At 42.8% G+C, this 15,802-nt stretch overlaps 1 protein-coding gene across 1 annotated transcript; it reads left to right on the top strand.

The window, feature by feature from the left end:
- The first annotated feature begins 43 nt into the window (after positions 1-43).
- COPS3 (COP9 signalosome subunit 3) lies at positions 44-14,419 on the top strand. Its single transcript, XM_064673287.1, has 12 exons — positions 44-184; positions 2,976-3,105; positions 4,461-4,573; positions 4,674-4,723; positions 5,408-5,500; positions 6,238-6,417; positions 7,414-7,554; positions 8,879-9,052; positions 9,817-9,903; positions 10,202-10,315; positions 10,874-10,954; positions 11,276-14,419. The coding sequence occupies exons 1-12, from the start codon at positions 130-132 to the stop codon at positions 11,327-11,329; spliced, it is 1,272 nt and encodes a 423-aa protein (XP_064529357.1). The 5' UTR covers positions 44-129; the 3' UTR covers positions 11,330-14,419.
- The last annotated feature ends 1,383 nt before the right edge of the window (positions 14,420-15,802 follow it).

Below are 15,802 nucleotides of genomic sequence, written 5' to 3'. Positions count from 1 at the left end.
CCCCTCATTGGCCGGCGGCGGCGGCGGCTCCCGGCGCGCGCCGCTTTTCCCCCCCACACCCCCTCCCCTCACACGCCCCGGGCCCCGCCCCTCCCTCCCGCGCGCGCGGCCGCGGCGCGAGCCGCCAAGATGGCGTCGGCCCTGGAGCAGTTCGTCAACAGCGTCCGGCAGCTCTCGGCCCAGGGTGAGGGGCACGGGGGGACACCGGGGGCACCGCGGGAGCCCGCGGGGCCGCGGGAGGGCGGCGGCGGCCGGGGGAGCCCGCCGGGCCGCGCGCGGGTGGCGGCGGGGCGGGAGGGGGGCGGGCCGGGGCCTGCCCGCCCGCTCGGCGCTCCCTCAGACGCGGGGCCGCGGCGCCGCATCCCCGGGGCCCGGCCCGGGGTTCATTCGGGCTCTACACCCGCAGGGGCTGCGGCGACCGTGCGCAGGTGAATCCGAGGCGGCCCCGGAGGGGTCCCGGGGGTGTGACAGGCCACGAGGGGCCGGCGGTGCCCTCCCGGTTCTCCCAGGGGGTGGTTTTAGCGCCGGCGGTCGTACCCGAATCTGAGCCTTTAAAACAGGGGGAGGAGCGGGCACCGCGGGGTCTTTAACTGGGATTTTATAGCCCAGGCTGTCACCTCCCTGACGAGCGGGCAGGTTGTGATAAGTGAGTGGTTTAAAATACGGTTCTGAAGGGTCTAAGCGTCCATGCTCTACATCTTCAAGCAGAGCATGGACAGAGAGTCCTGACCCACTACGGAACAGTATGACAGGTCTGAGACCGTAACCACGTGTTCAGAAAGTGTTTAAATAACCACAATTAGAATTCCTTAGTTTCACTGCCAAACTCCTAATTTTCCTATGTGCCAAACTCCTAATTTTCCTGGTTCTTGAACTTTCCCTCTCTGTTGATGGGTCTTGAGTGTTCCTCTGCCTGGAATGTTTGATCTCCAGAATTGATCAAAAATTGATGCTTTCCTCTGTGGTCCCAAGTTTTATCTCTGGCAGTTCTTGGGTGGAGTTCCAGCTTTTTCTGACTTTGGTTTAACATGTTAAATATAGAGTATTTTTACTGGGGATATCACGCATAAGAGATAAATTAAACCTACAAGGTGCGGGTACAAACCAGGTGGAAGATGGTTCTTTGCACACCTGTAGTTGAGCTGGAGAATTTTCTGTCACAAGGTTTTGGGGATGCGAAAGGCTCAAGAAGAGTCTGTTTGGCTTTATGGAAGTTCTCCCATTAGGGATGAGCCAGGTAGGCATTCTCTGTGAGAAAGTCCTCAGCACAGGAAGGACATCAACCTCTTGGAGAGAGTCCAGAGGAGACCACCAAGATGATCAGAGGGATGGAGCAGCTCTGCTGTGAGGAAAGGCTGGGAGAGTTGGGATTGTTCAGCCTGGAAAAGAGAAGGCTCCAGGGTGACCTAACTGTGGCCTTCCAGTACTTGAAGGGGCTGACAAGAAAGATGGACTGGGACTATTTCCAAGGGCCTGGAGTGACAGGACAAGGGGGAATGGCTTCACACTGATGGAGGGCAGGGTTAGATGGGATATCGGTAAGAAATCTTTCCCTGTGAGGGTGGGGAGGCCCTGGCACAGGTTGCCCAGAGAAGCTGTGGCTGCCCCATCCCTGGAAATGTCCAGTGCCAGGTTGGATGGGGTTTGGAGCAACCTGGGATACTGGAAAGTGTCCCTGCCCATGGCAGGGGGGTGGAATGAGATGATCTTTAATGTCCCTTCCTTTCACAGAATCACCATCCTGTGATTCTGTGAAAGTAAATCCAGACCCAGACAGGCATCTGGAGGACATGAGAGCACACAGAACATGTGTACTTGTGGTTGTTTCTGGCTGTCACCATTTGGCTGCCTGAGAGGTGACATAAAGGGACATTTAGTTGGGCCTGGTGTGGGAATTTCTACTTAGACTAAGTTGTTCAGTGTGTGTGTACAGGGATGGATCACAGAATCCCAGAGTGGTTTGGGTTGGAAGGGATTTTAAAGCTCATCTCGTCCCACCCTGTGCCAAGGGCAGGGACACCTTTCACTAGACTGTGTTGCTCAGAGCCTGTTTTGAGGAGGTTCTTTGTGTTGTTTTTTGGAGGAATGATAGAACTGTAGAGTAGGTGGATTGCTCTGCCAGAACTAAGGTTTTGCAGTGCCTGAATACCATTATCAAGCCACAGAGAGTTTTACAAGCCCTGTTTCTTCCCATGCGTATGTCTGAAGATTTAATTCTGTATGGAGAGAGCAGTTTTGGGGGTGGATTTCCGGCACTCTTGGGCTCTGGTCCCTTATTGGGAACTTCTTGATCCCTCTGTCACTTCATTGCTGGGTCTTCCCTGGTTTTCCTTTTTCAAAGGAAAAGGCCATAGAACTGAGGATAGTGTAAATCTTTCTGGGTGGAGGCACTATTCCTCATTTTATGAACACTTTTGTAAGGGTGAGAGAACATTTGTTTTTTCTCTCTAATCTCCAAGGATTGACCATTGAAACAATACTCTGCTTCAAAAGGGCGTAGTTTTAATTTATTCAATTAATAGGTGGGGAGGAAGAGTTTGAAAGCAGTTCATGAGAATGGATCTGCTTTCTTCATAGGGACTTTTGGGCTTACCATACCTTCCTGATTAAAATAGAAATGTTTCGTGCAAACAGAAAATGTTGTGGGTTTAATTATGCAAAGTAAATTTAAGGACAGGTTTTTACATCCTTTTGTTGTAGGTACTTAGTTTTATCTTTAACGTTCAAAAAAATGCTTATGAGCAGACCTGAATGGTGGGTAGGGCTTGAGGAGCAGCAAGGAACAAGCTCTGGTGTATGTTTTATTAAAAAAACCAACATGTGGTGGGTTGAAAACTAATGCCTATTGAATTAAAGGAAATTAAATCTTGAGGTGATCTTACTATTTCCTGAGGTTACATAGGGTTGTAATGAGGGATGGGAATATGTGAGCGTTCTCTAATTAGAGTTTGACAACAATGCTCTTTGTATTTCAGGGCAAATGACCCAGCTTTGTGAACTGATCAATAAAAGTGGAGAGCTGCTAGCAAAAAATCTTTCCCATCTGGATACAGTGCTCGGTGCCCTGGATGTGCAGGAACACTCATTAGGGGTTCTTGCTGTCTTGTAAGTGTTGCTTGCTTTTAGTTAAATATCTTAATATTAAAACTCCAGGCAACGTGCTGAATTGTCAGCCAAATGTTTTTCTTTTGGACACAAGTGTTTTCAATCTGCATTTTTTACAGTGGGTTGGTTTCCTTCGGTGGTGCACGTTTTAGCAATGAAAATACCAAGGCAAATTTGTATTTTCAAAGGAAAAAAACCTTTGAAGCATGCAAATGCCATTACTGTAAAATGGTAAGATGTGGGGGGTCATTTTCCCTCGGGCTGTATTTCTTTCTCCTGTGTATGTTTTTATAAAACATAAATTTTTATAAAACATATATATTTTCTGCTGCTGTGTTTGGACAGGGCTTGGAGCAGCCTGGTCTAGTGGAAGGTGTCCCTGCCCATGGCAGGAGGGTGGAACTGGACAATCTTTTAAGGTCCCTTCCTGCTCAAACCATTCTTTGATTCTATTATAAGTGTTTTCCATATGTGTTCAGCAAAAAGTTATAAAATTAGCTTTCAAAACTTGATTTTCAGGGCATTAGTGTGTTGAACTGTAAACACGGAGCGAGACTTTTATTCCAGTGAAATGTGGGGTTTATCATAGTTCCTGGGGGGTTGTCTCTGGACAGCACTGAGGCTCTTGCTGCTGTCTGTAGTTCAAGATAATGCTTGAATTGCCCTGGGGGTGCTGAGGTGAGGCCCTGAACTTCAAACTGGCTGTACCTGACTGCAAGTGAAGTATCTGCAGGTTCCACTATTATTTTAAAACTGCTTTTTAAGGGAAAGATCAGAATTCTAGTATTTATTCTATTACCCTTTTGAAGCATAATACTGTAACACATGGAGATAATGCACTTGATGTTACAATTCACAAGCACCTTGTAAAAATGCATTTTGCAAGGCTACAGCCCACAGATGCTCAGGAACCACCAGAGATGGAGAGAAACTGGAACTGAAGGGAAAGGGCTCCTAACAAGAGAGAAACATCCAATAATTTAATAGTTGAGAACTCCTGAGCACCTTCAAGCAGGAGGTGGCTGCAGGATAGGCAGAAGTGTCCAGAGAAGTTGTGTGGCTGAGTATTAAAATTCATCAGTGTTTCTGTTATGATTTAACCATTGTACCAGGTAAAATGATTTTTGTTTGCCATAGTTTGTTCTAAATTGTAGTTTGCACTAAATTGAGAATTGGGGTGTGCATGGAAAAGTGTTTTCAAATGTTGTGCAGCTCCTGGGGAAATCTTACACCAGCTGTCATAAACAGTTCAGATTTGTTTGCAAGCACCTACGTGCAGAGACTTAGCAATGAAGATGTAGCTTTTTATTAACCTCTAGACATTAAGTGCTAAACCTTTTGTTTCTGTGTTTCAGGTTTGTGAAGTTTTCTATGCCCAGCATCCCTGACTTCGAAACATTATTCTCACAGGTGCAGCTTTTTATCAGCACTTGTAATGGAGAACACATTAGATATGCAACAGACACTTGTAAGTTAAGTTTAATTTCAGACTTTATATATTTTTTTTTGATAGTTTGGTGTTACTGATTTTTCACTGTGGTGTTTTTTTTGTTTTTTACTGTATTTAGTTGCTGGCCTGTGCCACCAGTTAACAAATGCCCTTGTGGAGAGAAAACAGGTGAGCAAGTATCATCTACTACAAATAAGCTACTACATATCCAAGGTTTAAAGGGGATGTTACCAGTCTCTTACTCCATAAAGACTTGCCACTAACTTCACATTAAGTATTTCTGTGCAGCTACTTAGTTGTTCAGTCTACTGAGAGGTAATGAACAAACCCAAGATTTTAAGATTTCTTTAAGGAAAACAGAAGGAAGATAAATATTTTGGGAGGAGAGTCACTTAAAAGCATGCTCTGTCACACAAATTATTAAATCTATAGTACCAAGAGTGTTCTTCAGGTGATGTGTGTGTGAGTCGGAGAGAGCTGCAAAAATTATTAGAACTGGTGAGCCAGTGATACCAGGTTTGGTGTTATTCTCACTGGTGTTATGTAATGGTCTTAATGAGATGCCTTAAAATGTACAGGAAACTTGATTAGGAAATATTTGACCAGTGGTTTTGTAGCTAAGATACTGACTTCTTCAGGCCACTTTAGTGAAATCTGGCCAGAGGTAGAAGCAGAGATCAAGATTTCTATTTATTGAGAGACTGCAGTATCCTACAAAAAGGGAACCTCAAATAAACTACTACCTAATGGAACCTGTCAATTAGTGTTATTTTTCATTTGTAAGTGTCAACATAAGATCCAATGTGCTGCCATCTATGAGAAATTATCTGAAAGAGATGTAATTTCTGACAGCCCCTGCGAGGAATTAGCATTCTCAGACAAGCCATAGACAAGATGCAGATGAACACAAACCAGCTGACCTCAATACACGCAGATCTCTGCCAGGTAAGGGGAGCTTAAGGGCTTTTTGTGGCAGTAAAAGCTTATAAAATACCTATAACCCTTCGAGGAAATGCATGCTCACATATTGCAGTGTAAAAATGGCTTTTCAACTGGTTTGGGTTTCTTTTTCCAGTAGTAAATAATATGATATACTGAAATAAAGTCCAAATCTGATATACAGAATAATTATTAATTTTAAACGTTCAGTGCATATCCCCAGATCTTTGGTTTTGTTGATGACTTCTGAAAGTGCTTTGACATCCCTTCTTTGTGGGCCAAAAGTCACCCACAGCTTATTTTAGGAATATCACTGTAATATCCAGCTACTGTCTGCTCAGCTCTGACAAAAGACATGTTTGTCTCAGTGTCTTTGGCCTGGATTTGCACTCCTGTCTCGTTCTTGCCTCCTGGGAGTTGGGGTTGGACAGGAATGTTTAGAGCAATATTTAGTGCTGCCAGCACAGTAGTTTGGCAGGCCTGGAGTTTCAAGCAGCTTTGTCAAAGTTTAATTTCTTTAAGAGTCAGATAATTTATAACAGTTCATAATCTGTGTTAAGGGGTTTCAGCCATGATACAATGAATAAACTGTGTTACAGCACTACTGACACGCTCTGTTTTTTCACCTGTGGAGAAGTGATATTTAGTAAATAGTGCTGATTAATTTAGTTTCAACTTCTCTTCCTCATGGAAATTTGAATGGAAATGGCTAATTTATGAAAACTTGATTTATTTTCTTGTAGCTCTGTTTGTTAGCAAAATGCTTTAAACCTGCCCTCCCGTATCTAGATGTGGACATGATGGATATTTGTAAAGAGAATGGGGCATATGATGCGAAGCACTTTTTATGCTACTACTACTATGGTGGGATGATATACACTGGGCTAAAGAACTTTGAAAGAGCACTCTACTTTTATGAACAGGTAACTCTAAATGAAGTGTGGTGAGTCTGGAGTCTGATCAGTGGAAAGGCAAAAGTAGACGTGTAATAGTGCTGAGAGAACACAGCACCTCTGAATTGTCACAAGCAAACTGCCTTTAGAGGTGTTTTCCTTTAAGAAGGCCTCTTACAGCCTTATTGCACCATGAAGCTGTGCAGCTCAAAGGGTGATGTTAAATTTATCTCACTATAAATATTTTTCAGCTACGTGCTTAGAACTGCAGCACAGAAACAGGTCACAGGCTGACACACAATTTTCTATTTGCTTAAAAAACAGTCCAGGTTTTGCTAAAGCCTTTGCTAATTTTATTTGATTTTTACACTTCTTCCAGGCTACTACAGTATTTTCTGATTTTATTTTCTCAGGGAAAGAAAAGAAAATAGCAAAACTGGGAAAACTCTGTGTATAGGGAAAGTCCTGTAAATGTGCAAAATAAGCTGGTGCAGCATTTTTCTTTTCTGTAAACAAGGGTCAGCTCTTGAGAAGTTTCAGTATCAGAGCAAACTAAAATCCCCTTTCCCTATTCTGCAGACCTCTTTCATACCTAAATATGAGATCTGCTGATGTAATAGCTTTATAAAACCTCTTTAGGGATTGGTGCAAATCGAGGTTCCACGGGAACTGTTTAATCGTTCCTGGTTAACAAGTAGCTACAGGTGATTTCTGGTACAACTTTAGATATATGGCAAGGAAAGAAGTTTTGATTCAATCTGGACAGGATTATTTTAAGGTAGGCATCACTATAACGTGATATGTTTTGAGTAGCTTGTATACAATCTTCGTCTTTTTTTTGGGTATTTTTGGATAATTAATTTTGACAGAAGTTAGTTAAGCTTCAGTGCTCAAAAGAGAATTTCATATGTCATTGTGTCCTTTCTGCATGCAGGTTGAAACTGAGATTTTTATTAATGCAGTAGCTAGCAGGATCTACCAGTGAGTATACTTAATTTCTGTTCTGTTTCTTTCTTTCTTGCTTAGGCAATAACTACTCCAGCCATGGCAGTCAGTCATATTATGTTGGAATCATATAAAAAGTATATCCTAGTTTCTTTGATACTACTTGGCAAAGTTCAGCAGCTACCAAAATACACTTCCCAGATAGTTGGTAGATTCATTAAGGTAAGTCTTGTGAATACAGCTAAATAGTAGAACAACAAATCTGAATTTGTAAATGATTTTTTTTTCTACCCTCATTTGATGGTGCTGTTTAACATTGGAGATCATGAGAAATAATTCACAGTGTGCCAGAGTACAACCCCATGCTGCCTTTCCAGTATGCAGTAGGTAAAGATTGTTTGGCAATTTCTGCATCTGTTACAAGCAAACTGTGTTGTTCTGGCACTGGAACAAGTTGCCCAGGGAAGCTGTGGCTGCCCCATCCCTGGAAGTGTCCAAGGCCAGGTTGGATGGGGCTTGGAGCAACCTGGGCTAGTGGAAGGTGTCCCTGCCCATGGCAGGGGTTGGAACTCAATGACCTTTAAGGTCTCTTCCAACCCAAACCATTCCATGATTCTGTGATATCGGTGATACAGGTATTTAAATTTAAATTTGGAAAAACTTCAGGGCTGAGTAGTACTCACCAATATTCTCTTCACTGCTACTGCACATCCCTTTATAGCTTTTTATGTTAGAATTTTAAAAATACTCAGATTTCACCTGGCTTTGAAGATGTAGTGTCCTTGGGAAAATATTCAACCTGTACTTCATCTAATTGAAGTACAAAATGCTAAACAGTTTATTCCCAAACTCTAGCTTTTTAGAGAATAAAAGCTTCTGAAAAAGCTGCAAGTTTGGAGTCTGTAGGCATTTAGAGAAGGAGGTCTAGGGTGGGAGACAAAACTGCTAGTGAGAGAGTTCTTATCCTATGTAAATAACACACAGTTAATTAGTTCTTATTTAACACTGAGTTTGCTGATTTGTGACCAAACTTCTGGAGAGTTCCACAAATCTTCTAACTTCAGATACTAATAAACAAGCTCAAACCATTTTAAGGTGATTTAAATGAACTAGTTTGACCCTGAGTGTCTGTTTTCCATGCTGTGACACATCGTGGTCAAGGATGAGTGTCTTAGAGGGCAAAGCAAATCTAATGGGTGGGCAGTGACTGTGCAATATCCTACTTACCTCAGACTCAGCTTTCTTCTTGTGCTGGTCAGCTAAGGGTTTTTTTTTTTTCAGACTGCTGAAAGTAAAACTGTCACACAGAGTCCTTGAATGATGTTTATTAAATCTTATACTGCAGTAATAAAGATTTAGTGTATGAGGATCTGTCATTGCCATAAAGCCACGTGTGGGCATCATGTATGTTTTATGAGAAATGCTCGAGCTACTTAAATTTACTTCTCTGCCTGCATGGCTTCTAATGTTAAAGCTCTGAACAGGTTTTGTGGTGCTGGGTGAACGCTGTGTTCTTTAAGAAGGGTTCTCATTTTTTTAATTGCAGCCTCTTAGCAATGCTTACCACGAATTAGCGCAAGTTTATTCAACCAATAAACCCTCGGAGCTTCGAAATCTGGTGAACAAACACAGTGAAACATTCACAAGGGATAACAATATGGGGCTGGTTAAGCAATGCTTGTCATCTCTCTACAAAAAGAATATTCAGAGGCTAACCAAGGTAAGAGAAATTGTGAGTGGTTTTCCTCTAAGAGTGTATATCTGAAATATATTCCATTTAGAGCAAAGTGATGACGTAGTAACGTGGCAGAGAAATGACTAAAACTGAGGTTTGTGTCTGAAGCAAATGAGACTAAAATGCTTTACATAGAAAGGCAATTCATTTGGCTACTTATGCATTATTTAAAAGGTGATTCAGTCTCTCTGTCAGAGGCGTTTGCCCACGAGGTTTTCATACATAACCAAAAAAGTGAGCAGTGTAACCCAGTGACCTTCATCTCTATTCACAGAATGGTAAAGCTGGACTGTACAGGCTACTTCATTAGGGAAGAGTAAGCGAATAGGACGGATTTTGGAAGTGTCTGAAATAAAAGGAGAAGACAGAAGCAGTGGAGTGATGTGTTCCTTCACCTGAGAGATTGGATTAATCCAAACCTCAGAAGGAAAGCAGTATAGGCATGTCTTGAAGGAAATTCAAGGGATGGACAGTCACCTTTTTCATGTAAAAAGGAGAGGGATGTGGTCAGAACTGTGCTGGGTAAAAAGGAATTGCAGAAATGGGTAATGACCCCATAAGTGCACAGTGTAACAAATTCATGTCTTTGGAGGAAGAGCTGACTCATGGTCCCTTAATAAGTAATAACTACATGTTACACTTGTCTCTTCCCATCAGACTTTCAAAATAAGATTACTTAGGCTACAGAGGATTGACAGGGAAAATTCTTAACATCTGGTTGTTACAATTTGATACTTTGTGAATTTCAGACGTTTTTAACGTTGTCATTACAAGACATGGCAAGTCGAGTGCAGCTGTCGGGGCCCCAAGAAGCAGAAAAATACGTCCTCCACATGGTAAGACCTATGACTTGGCTAAACTGTGCTAAACTTAGTGTTTGGGTTGGCAGTACATGGTCTGAGTTGTTCTTTTTCAGGGTGGAGGAAATGCTGTTAGTCTGCTGTGGTGTTCAGACTGTTCTCAAAATATCTAAAAAGCTGATGTCCACCTAATGTGTGAATTATGTGTCTCTGGGAAGCTGTTAAAAAGTAAAAGCAGCCAAGTTAAAGATTATCCCACAAGGAATGTGTGTGTTATAGTTACCTGAAATTCGGTTCTTGGTGATAACTTACATTAAATCCTCTCTCATTTCAGATAGAAGATGGTGAAATCTTTGCAAGTATTAATCAGAAAGATGGTATGGTCTGTTTCCATGATAATCCTGAAAAATATAACAATCCAGCTATGCTTCATAACATTGATCAGGAGGTAAATCTTTAACTGCTTTTGGAATACTGACCAAAGAACCTTAGTCTATAAACAGAGAAGCCAGTGTAGGTAACTACAGATGTAGAGATTGAGGACTGTGAATCGTTATTTGACTATTTCACAGTACCAGTATTTAAAGGTTTTACATTCATAGTTACTGTCAGTATATTCTCTCTTGTGTCCTGCACACCTTGAGCTGTTTCAGGAGACTGGCTGCTTGCTGTTGGTGATGTGAAGATCCTTGAATTGAATGGATTAGAAAGATTGTTTTTAGAGTTTTAGACTTCAAGCATCCCTTCCACTGGCTGTCAATAACCTGCCTGTGGGTGACCCTCAAGGGACTGTCTATCAGTGGCCTTAAAAAGGATGAAGTCATGGATCAAATTAAGGGATTAAAAATGGTCTGACACTTTTGTTTGTGAGATGAGGGATGAGAATATTTTGATGTGGAACTTTAGCAATGGCAGAAGTTACTGGTTCTACATGGTACAGCCATAAAATGTCTTGAAGATCATGTCCAGACTGGACAAAGTAATCAACTTAATGTATATTTTTAAGATGCTGAAATGTATAGAGCTTGATGAACGACTGAAAGCCATGGATCAAGAGATCACTGTGAACCCTCAGTTTGTGCAGAAGGTAATTGATTTTGATGTCCTGTGAGAGTATATGAGAGATTCATTCAGTGCAGTGAGTATGTTCTACTGAATGTTGTTATTTACAGTGTTAATATTCCATATTATTAATAATAATATGTGCATAAACATCACAAGCCACCATAAAGATACTTATGATTTTTGAAGGAGTTTTGTCCTAATTAATCCTGCAGGGATTTCAATCAGAAAGGAAGTGCATGTTATTTTCATATGCACCTTATTTTCCTACCTGTTAACTTCAAAGAACTGTCATTCTCAAACCTTCAGGCCTGTTTCTGAACAGAACTAACTCTCTCCCTTTCAGAGTATGGGCTCTCAAGAAGATGACTCAGGGACCAAACCATCCAGTTATTCTTGAAATTAATGTTGCTCACCACTCCGCTTTCAAGTAAAAGCTTATGAAAGAATCACGCCTGGAATAGGGCATTGAGGAGTTCCACGAAGAGAGCAGAGAGAACTGAGCTTTGCTTTTCACCTGGACATTAAGAAAATAAAAGAACACCCTCTCAGTACTGTATAATATCAGAAATATTCTCTGCAAAGAAAAGGAAATCTCAAAAGAAACTTAAAAGTCTGTTGTGGATTTATTTATCTTCAGATTAACATCGTTAATGCATTAAATAATCTACCTTTTGTTTTAAAGGGTTTGAATGTTGCTGTGTTTCTGTAGCAGTCCTCTTCTGCAAAAAAAAAAAAAAGTGTTATTCAGGGAAGAATACAAACTAGTGTTGGTTCACTTACAAGATAATTACTGGTTCATTATTCTGTATTTAAAGTTGGCTCAAAGTGCAGATTTATATGTGTGGTGGGGGCAGAGGGGTGGAGTTTAAGCAAATCATAATATAGAGAATTTGCATATGGCCGGTGTAGCTGGTGCTGTCTGTTAAATGAGGAAATAAGAACTGTTCTTCCCAAAAGGATGAGGATATTGGCAAGTCCTTGCGAGGAAGTTTGCTGCAAAGCAGGAATCACTATAGGGAAACGAGACATGACAGCAGTTTATGATTTTAAGTTTCTGGTACAAAATATTTGCTAATATTATTTGCTCTTAGATGAAACTTATTAGACCTGAACAAAAGGATATTTGGAAGATGTTGGTGTTCTGGAGGATTCTAGATAGGAAGTTGTTTACACTGAAAGGAATTTAAATGTTTGTTCCTATACAACTGCCATAAAGGTATTCAAGAGGCTTTTCTGTGGTGGAAACCAGTATTTCTACATGGAACATAAATAGAATTTTAAACAGCTCTCAAAATGCAGGATTTTATTCTGAGATAACATGCTGGAATGGTACCTGCTTTTTAATTCACTATTTTAAACTTTAAAACTTTGTTGTTGAATTCTTTAAAGTGCTTCACCCCTTAAATCAATGGGCTGCTTAATTTTCTGTAGTTCTCGTGTATCCGAAGATTCTCACTGTTCAAACACCTTCCTGTCAGTGCAATTCTCCTGCTGTCAGGCAGAAATAAACCTTTCATCAAGTCAGAATTCGAGAAGCTCAGCAGCCTCTGCTTTCTGCTGAAACACCTGACTAGGAGCTGCTTGGCACTGCTAACCTGGCAGCTTGTTTTCAGGAGCCCAAGTGGGAGCTGAGCATTTCTGGCTCTTGCTGTGTGAAGTTTGTTTGTATTGAGGGCACCCGTGGCTGAAAATATCCCATTTGTGCTTCCAGTGCTGATACAGAAGTGTTGGGGCTTTCACCCCAAACTGGTGTCTCAATTCTAGCAGAACCTCTGTGACAGTGGGTGAAAGGAGGTGTCCCAGGTTGTTTTGATGGTGCATGGTGTTTTTGAAAGTACGAAATAGCAATTTAGTATCAAACACAGTGTAGGTCTGTGGTGTGAGCAGCTCACCACTGAGCACTTGTGCTTCCTGCTGTAGAGGCTTCCATGGAGGCAACTTTTACACGTGATCCTAAAGCAAAATCTTGGGTTTATTCATAACTTGCCTTACCACTCTTGTAACTAAAGAGATTTATGATTTTTGAAGGTTTTTTTTTTTCCTAATTTATCCTGCAGTGATTTCAGTGCTGAACATACACCATTTTCCTCTCTGTTCCCGTGGAATTCTTAAATGAGTGGATTAGTGATGCTGTGGGCTCGAGCACCAAGTGGGGTGGTTGTTACAATCACTGTGGCACTCACAGAAAGAACTGCAAACAACCTACCCCAAACCCCACCCATCCAGAAACGTGCCTGGCTCGCCTCTCCTTGCCAAGGGCACACGTGCCAGGGGAGAAAGTATTCAGGATGGTGTCCTGGAGTTGGAGAAACACCACAAATGTCCCTTTTTACACCACTAGTTCCTATTAGTGAGCATGGATTTACCTGCTGAGAGCTGCAGGATGGCTTTCCAGCTGTGGAATTGGAAGCAAACTTAATATATGCAGCTGGCAAATAGCTGCTACATTTTTCTCTTCTTTTTTCTTGCCTACAGTAGATAAAATAAATCCACGCTCACATCAAAAGGATGGCAGAAAGAGCTGTGTAATAGTTTCAAGTGATTCAAGTTATATATCTGATTTTTAAGAGGGCAAATGCTTTTAAAGTTAGAGAACTGCTGAGATTCCTTTTCTGACATGGGTAGTTGTGCTGTTAATCTCTGATTTCTGTTAAAAATTCCGAGTCAGGTCCCACCTGTAGAATCAGTAGATAAAACATTCACCTAAAGTGCTTCAGGGAAGGGCTTTTAAGTCCTACTTTGATAAACACACACGGTCTGGCATCTGCATGTCTTGAGATACTGCTGAAATTAAGTCAGATTTTTAATGAAGCAGCTCCTTCAAATCTTGGAACTAATTGCATGGGCTGGTCAGCTGAGATGCTTTGAAAGCACTTGAGCTTTCTGGTTTTAATTTGTATTTACTGCAGGGAAGAACTTTTGCTCAAATCTAAGAACAGTATGTGCTGTGCTGCTCTGAACTTGGACTCTCAGAGGTCCTGTGGCTGGTTCTTCACATCCTGCATGGCCACATTTTAGGCGTCATCCACGGAACACTTGAGTGCACGCTTTGATGTCTGAGTTCAATTTTGATGCGTCTTAATTAGCACAGACACGAAGGGTGGTTCTGAAGGCAGTGTTAGACATGCAAGTACCATTCGTAGCCACAGGAGGGGCCCCTAGGCCAGCTCCTGTTAGACTTCTAAATGTTTCTAAGAAGAAACGGTTCGAAGCTGTTTGTGTACACCCCCCTCCTGTTTTTGTGCCACCGAGGAGCCCCAGTTTGTGACCTCCGCTGACACCCACAGCGCTGCCATCGTGCCACTGTGTAACTCCAGCTGCCTCCTTCCCAACTTCCCTTCTGTGTCCCGCAGCACAGCCGGTGTTTGTGTTGTCATAGGCATCTGTATAACCTAGGAAATGTTCTCTTGTGTGGCCACAATGGCCCAGGAGGTTAGTCCTGAGAAGTTGTTTAAATGTGCTATTGGAAAATAAAGATAACAAACGAGTCGTTCTTAGTTTGTCTTAAATGAGATTGTAGGTTTTCTGTGTCTGGGTTTTCCTTAGATTTTGGGGGGCCTCTTGTTCCTGTTGCTTCTCGGGATGCGACTCTGGGTGACGGGTGGGAGGCTGCTGGTTACTGTGTGTGGCTGTGCCCTCTGCTCAGGAGCTGTTCCAGCTCTGCTCTGGGCATCTCTGAGCTCTCCTGAGTGATCCTGAGTAGGAACAGTATTTGTGTGTCTTCCTTAGGACGTGCTGCTGCAGGTCCGTGTCTGAGATGGGCTATGGGATTTTGGAAGGAACACTTCTATTGTCTCAGAGCAACCTGGTGTAGTGGAAGGTGTCTCTGCCCACGGCAGGGGGTTGGAACGGGATGGTCCTTAAGGTCCCTTCCAACCTAAACCATTTTGGGATTCATATCTGAGCTCTGTGTTTCCATAGTAATCCATCTCGCTGACCATCTCTGTATTGTGTTCATCAGACATAATGATTAGCCTGTGTGTGACTGCTTGGATCCACATGTGAGTATTGTAGTGGTGTCAGCAATAGCTGCACTTTTTTGGATTTGAGGACAAGTTTTACTCAGTTAAATGATCTATGCTGTTATCTTGTTGAAAACTTAACTACTTTTGTTTTGATTGGGTTATTTAAAAGTCTGTAAGGGGCAGAGGGGGATCCAGAGCTTTTATTATTTTGATGTCTGAAAAGATTCATAGTTCACATGGAATTTTACATTTTATTTTACATCATAGATTCCTAGAGCAAAATAATCGTCTAATACTTAAACTTGATACCCTGAAGAGAAACTGGAGTAGTTTAATGGAGTGAAGGGTCTGTAATGAAGAACCTCAACAACTTGGGCTCCCTGTCCTTCCTGTGTAAACACCTCGATTGAGCTGCTTTATAAACTGGGGGAAGACAATGCATTGAAGTCTTCATCAGCCCTAATCTTAAATTCTAAGCAGTTTAAGGAATTAAAACACACGGTGCTGCCAGCGTGCTGAGTCTCTGATGAAGTCACGCCCGGGCTGCGGAGAGCACGGCACCGCCCTAGGGGCTACAGAGGGGGAAAGGGCCTGTGTGGCAGCCGGTGGCGAAGCTCGTGAGCGCGGTAGCCACAATTCCCGACCCCGCCGTGTGCCCCCGGTCCCAGTCCCCATCCCGGCTCCTTCAGGGGCTCCGCCCGGGGCCCCTCCCGGAGCCCGCCGGTCACGTGACCCGCCGCGCGGCTCGCACCACTCCGCGGGGGGAGCGCGGCTCGCTCCCGGTACCGCACCGGTGGGTCGCAGGCGGCGGCTCGTCTCCTCTCGGTTCCTCGGTGATCGGACACTGCTGTCCGCGCTCTGCGCTCTGACAGCGGGGCAAGGGGGCAGCGCGGGAGGGAAGGAGG

The sequence above is a fragment of the Pseudopipra pipra genome, chromosome 16, assembly GCF_036250125.1.
Source record: "Pseudopipra pipra isolate bDixPip1 chromosome 16, bDixPip1.hap1, whole genome shotgun sequence".
In the NCBI taxonomy this organism is placed as follows: Eukaryota; Metazoa; Chordata; class Aves; order Passeriformes; family Pipridae; genus Pseudopipra; species Pseudopipra pipra.
The sequence above is the reverse complement of the archived record's forward strand: the minus strand, read 5'-3'. Positions and strand labels throughout refer to the sequence as shown.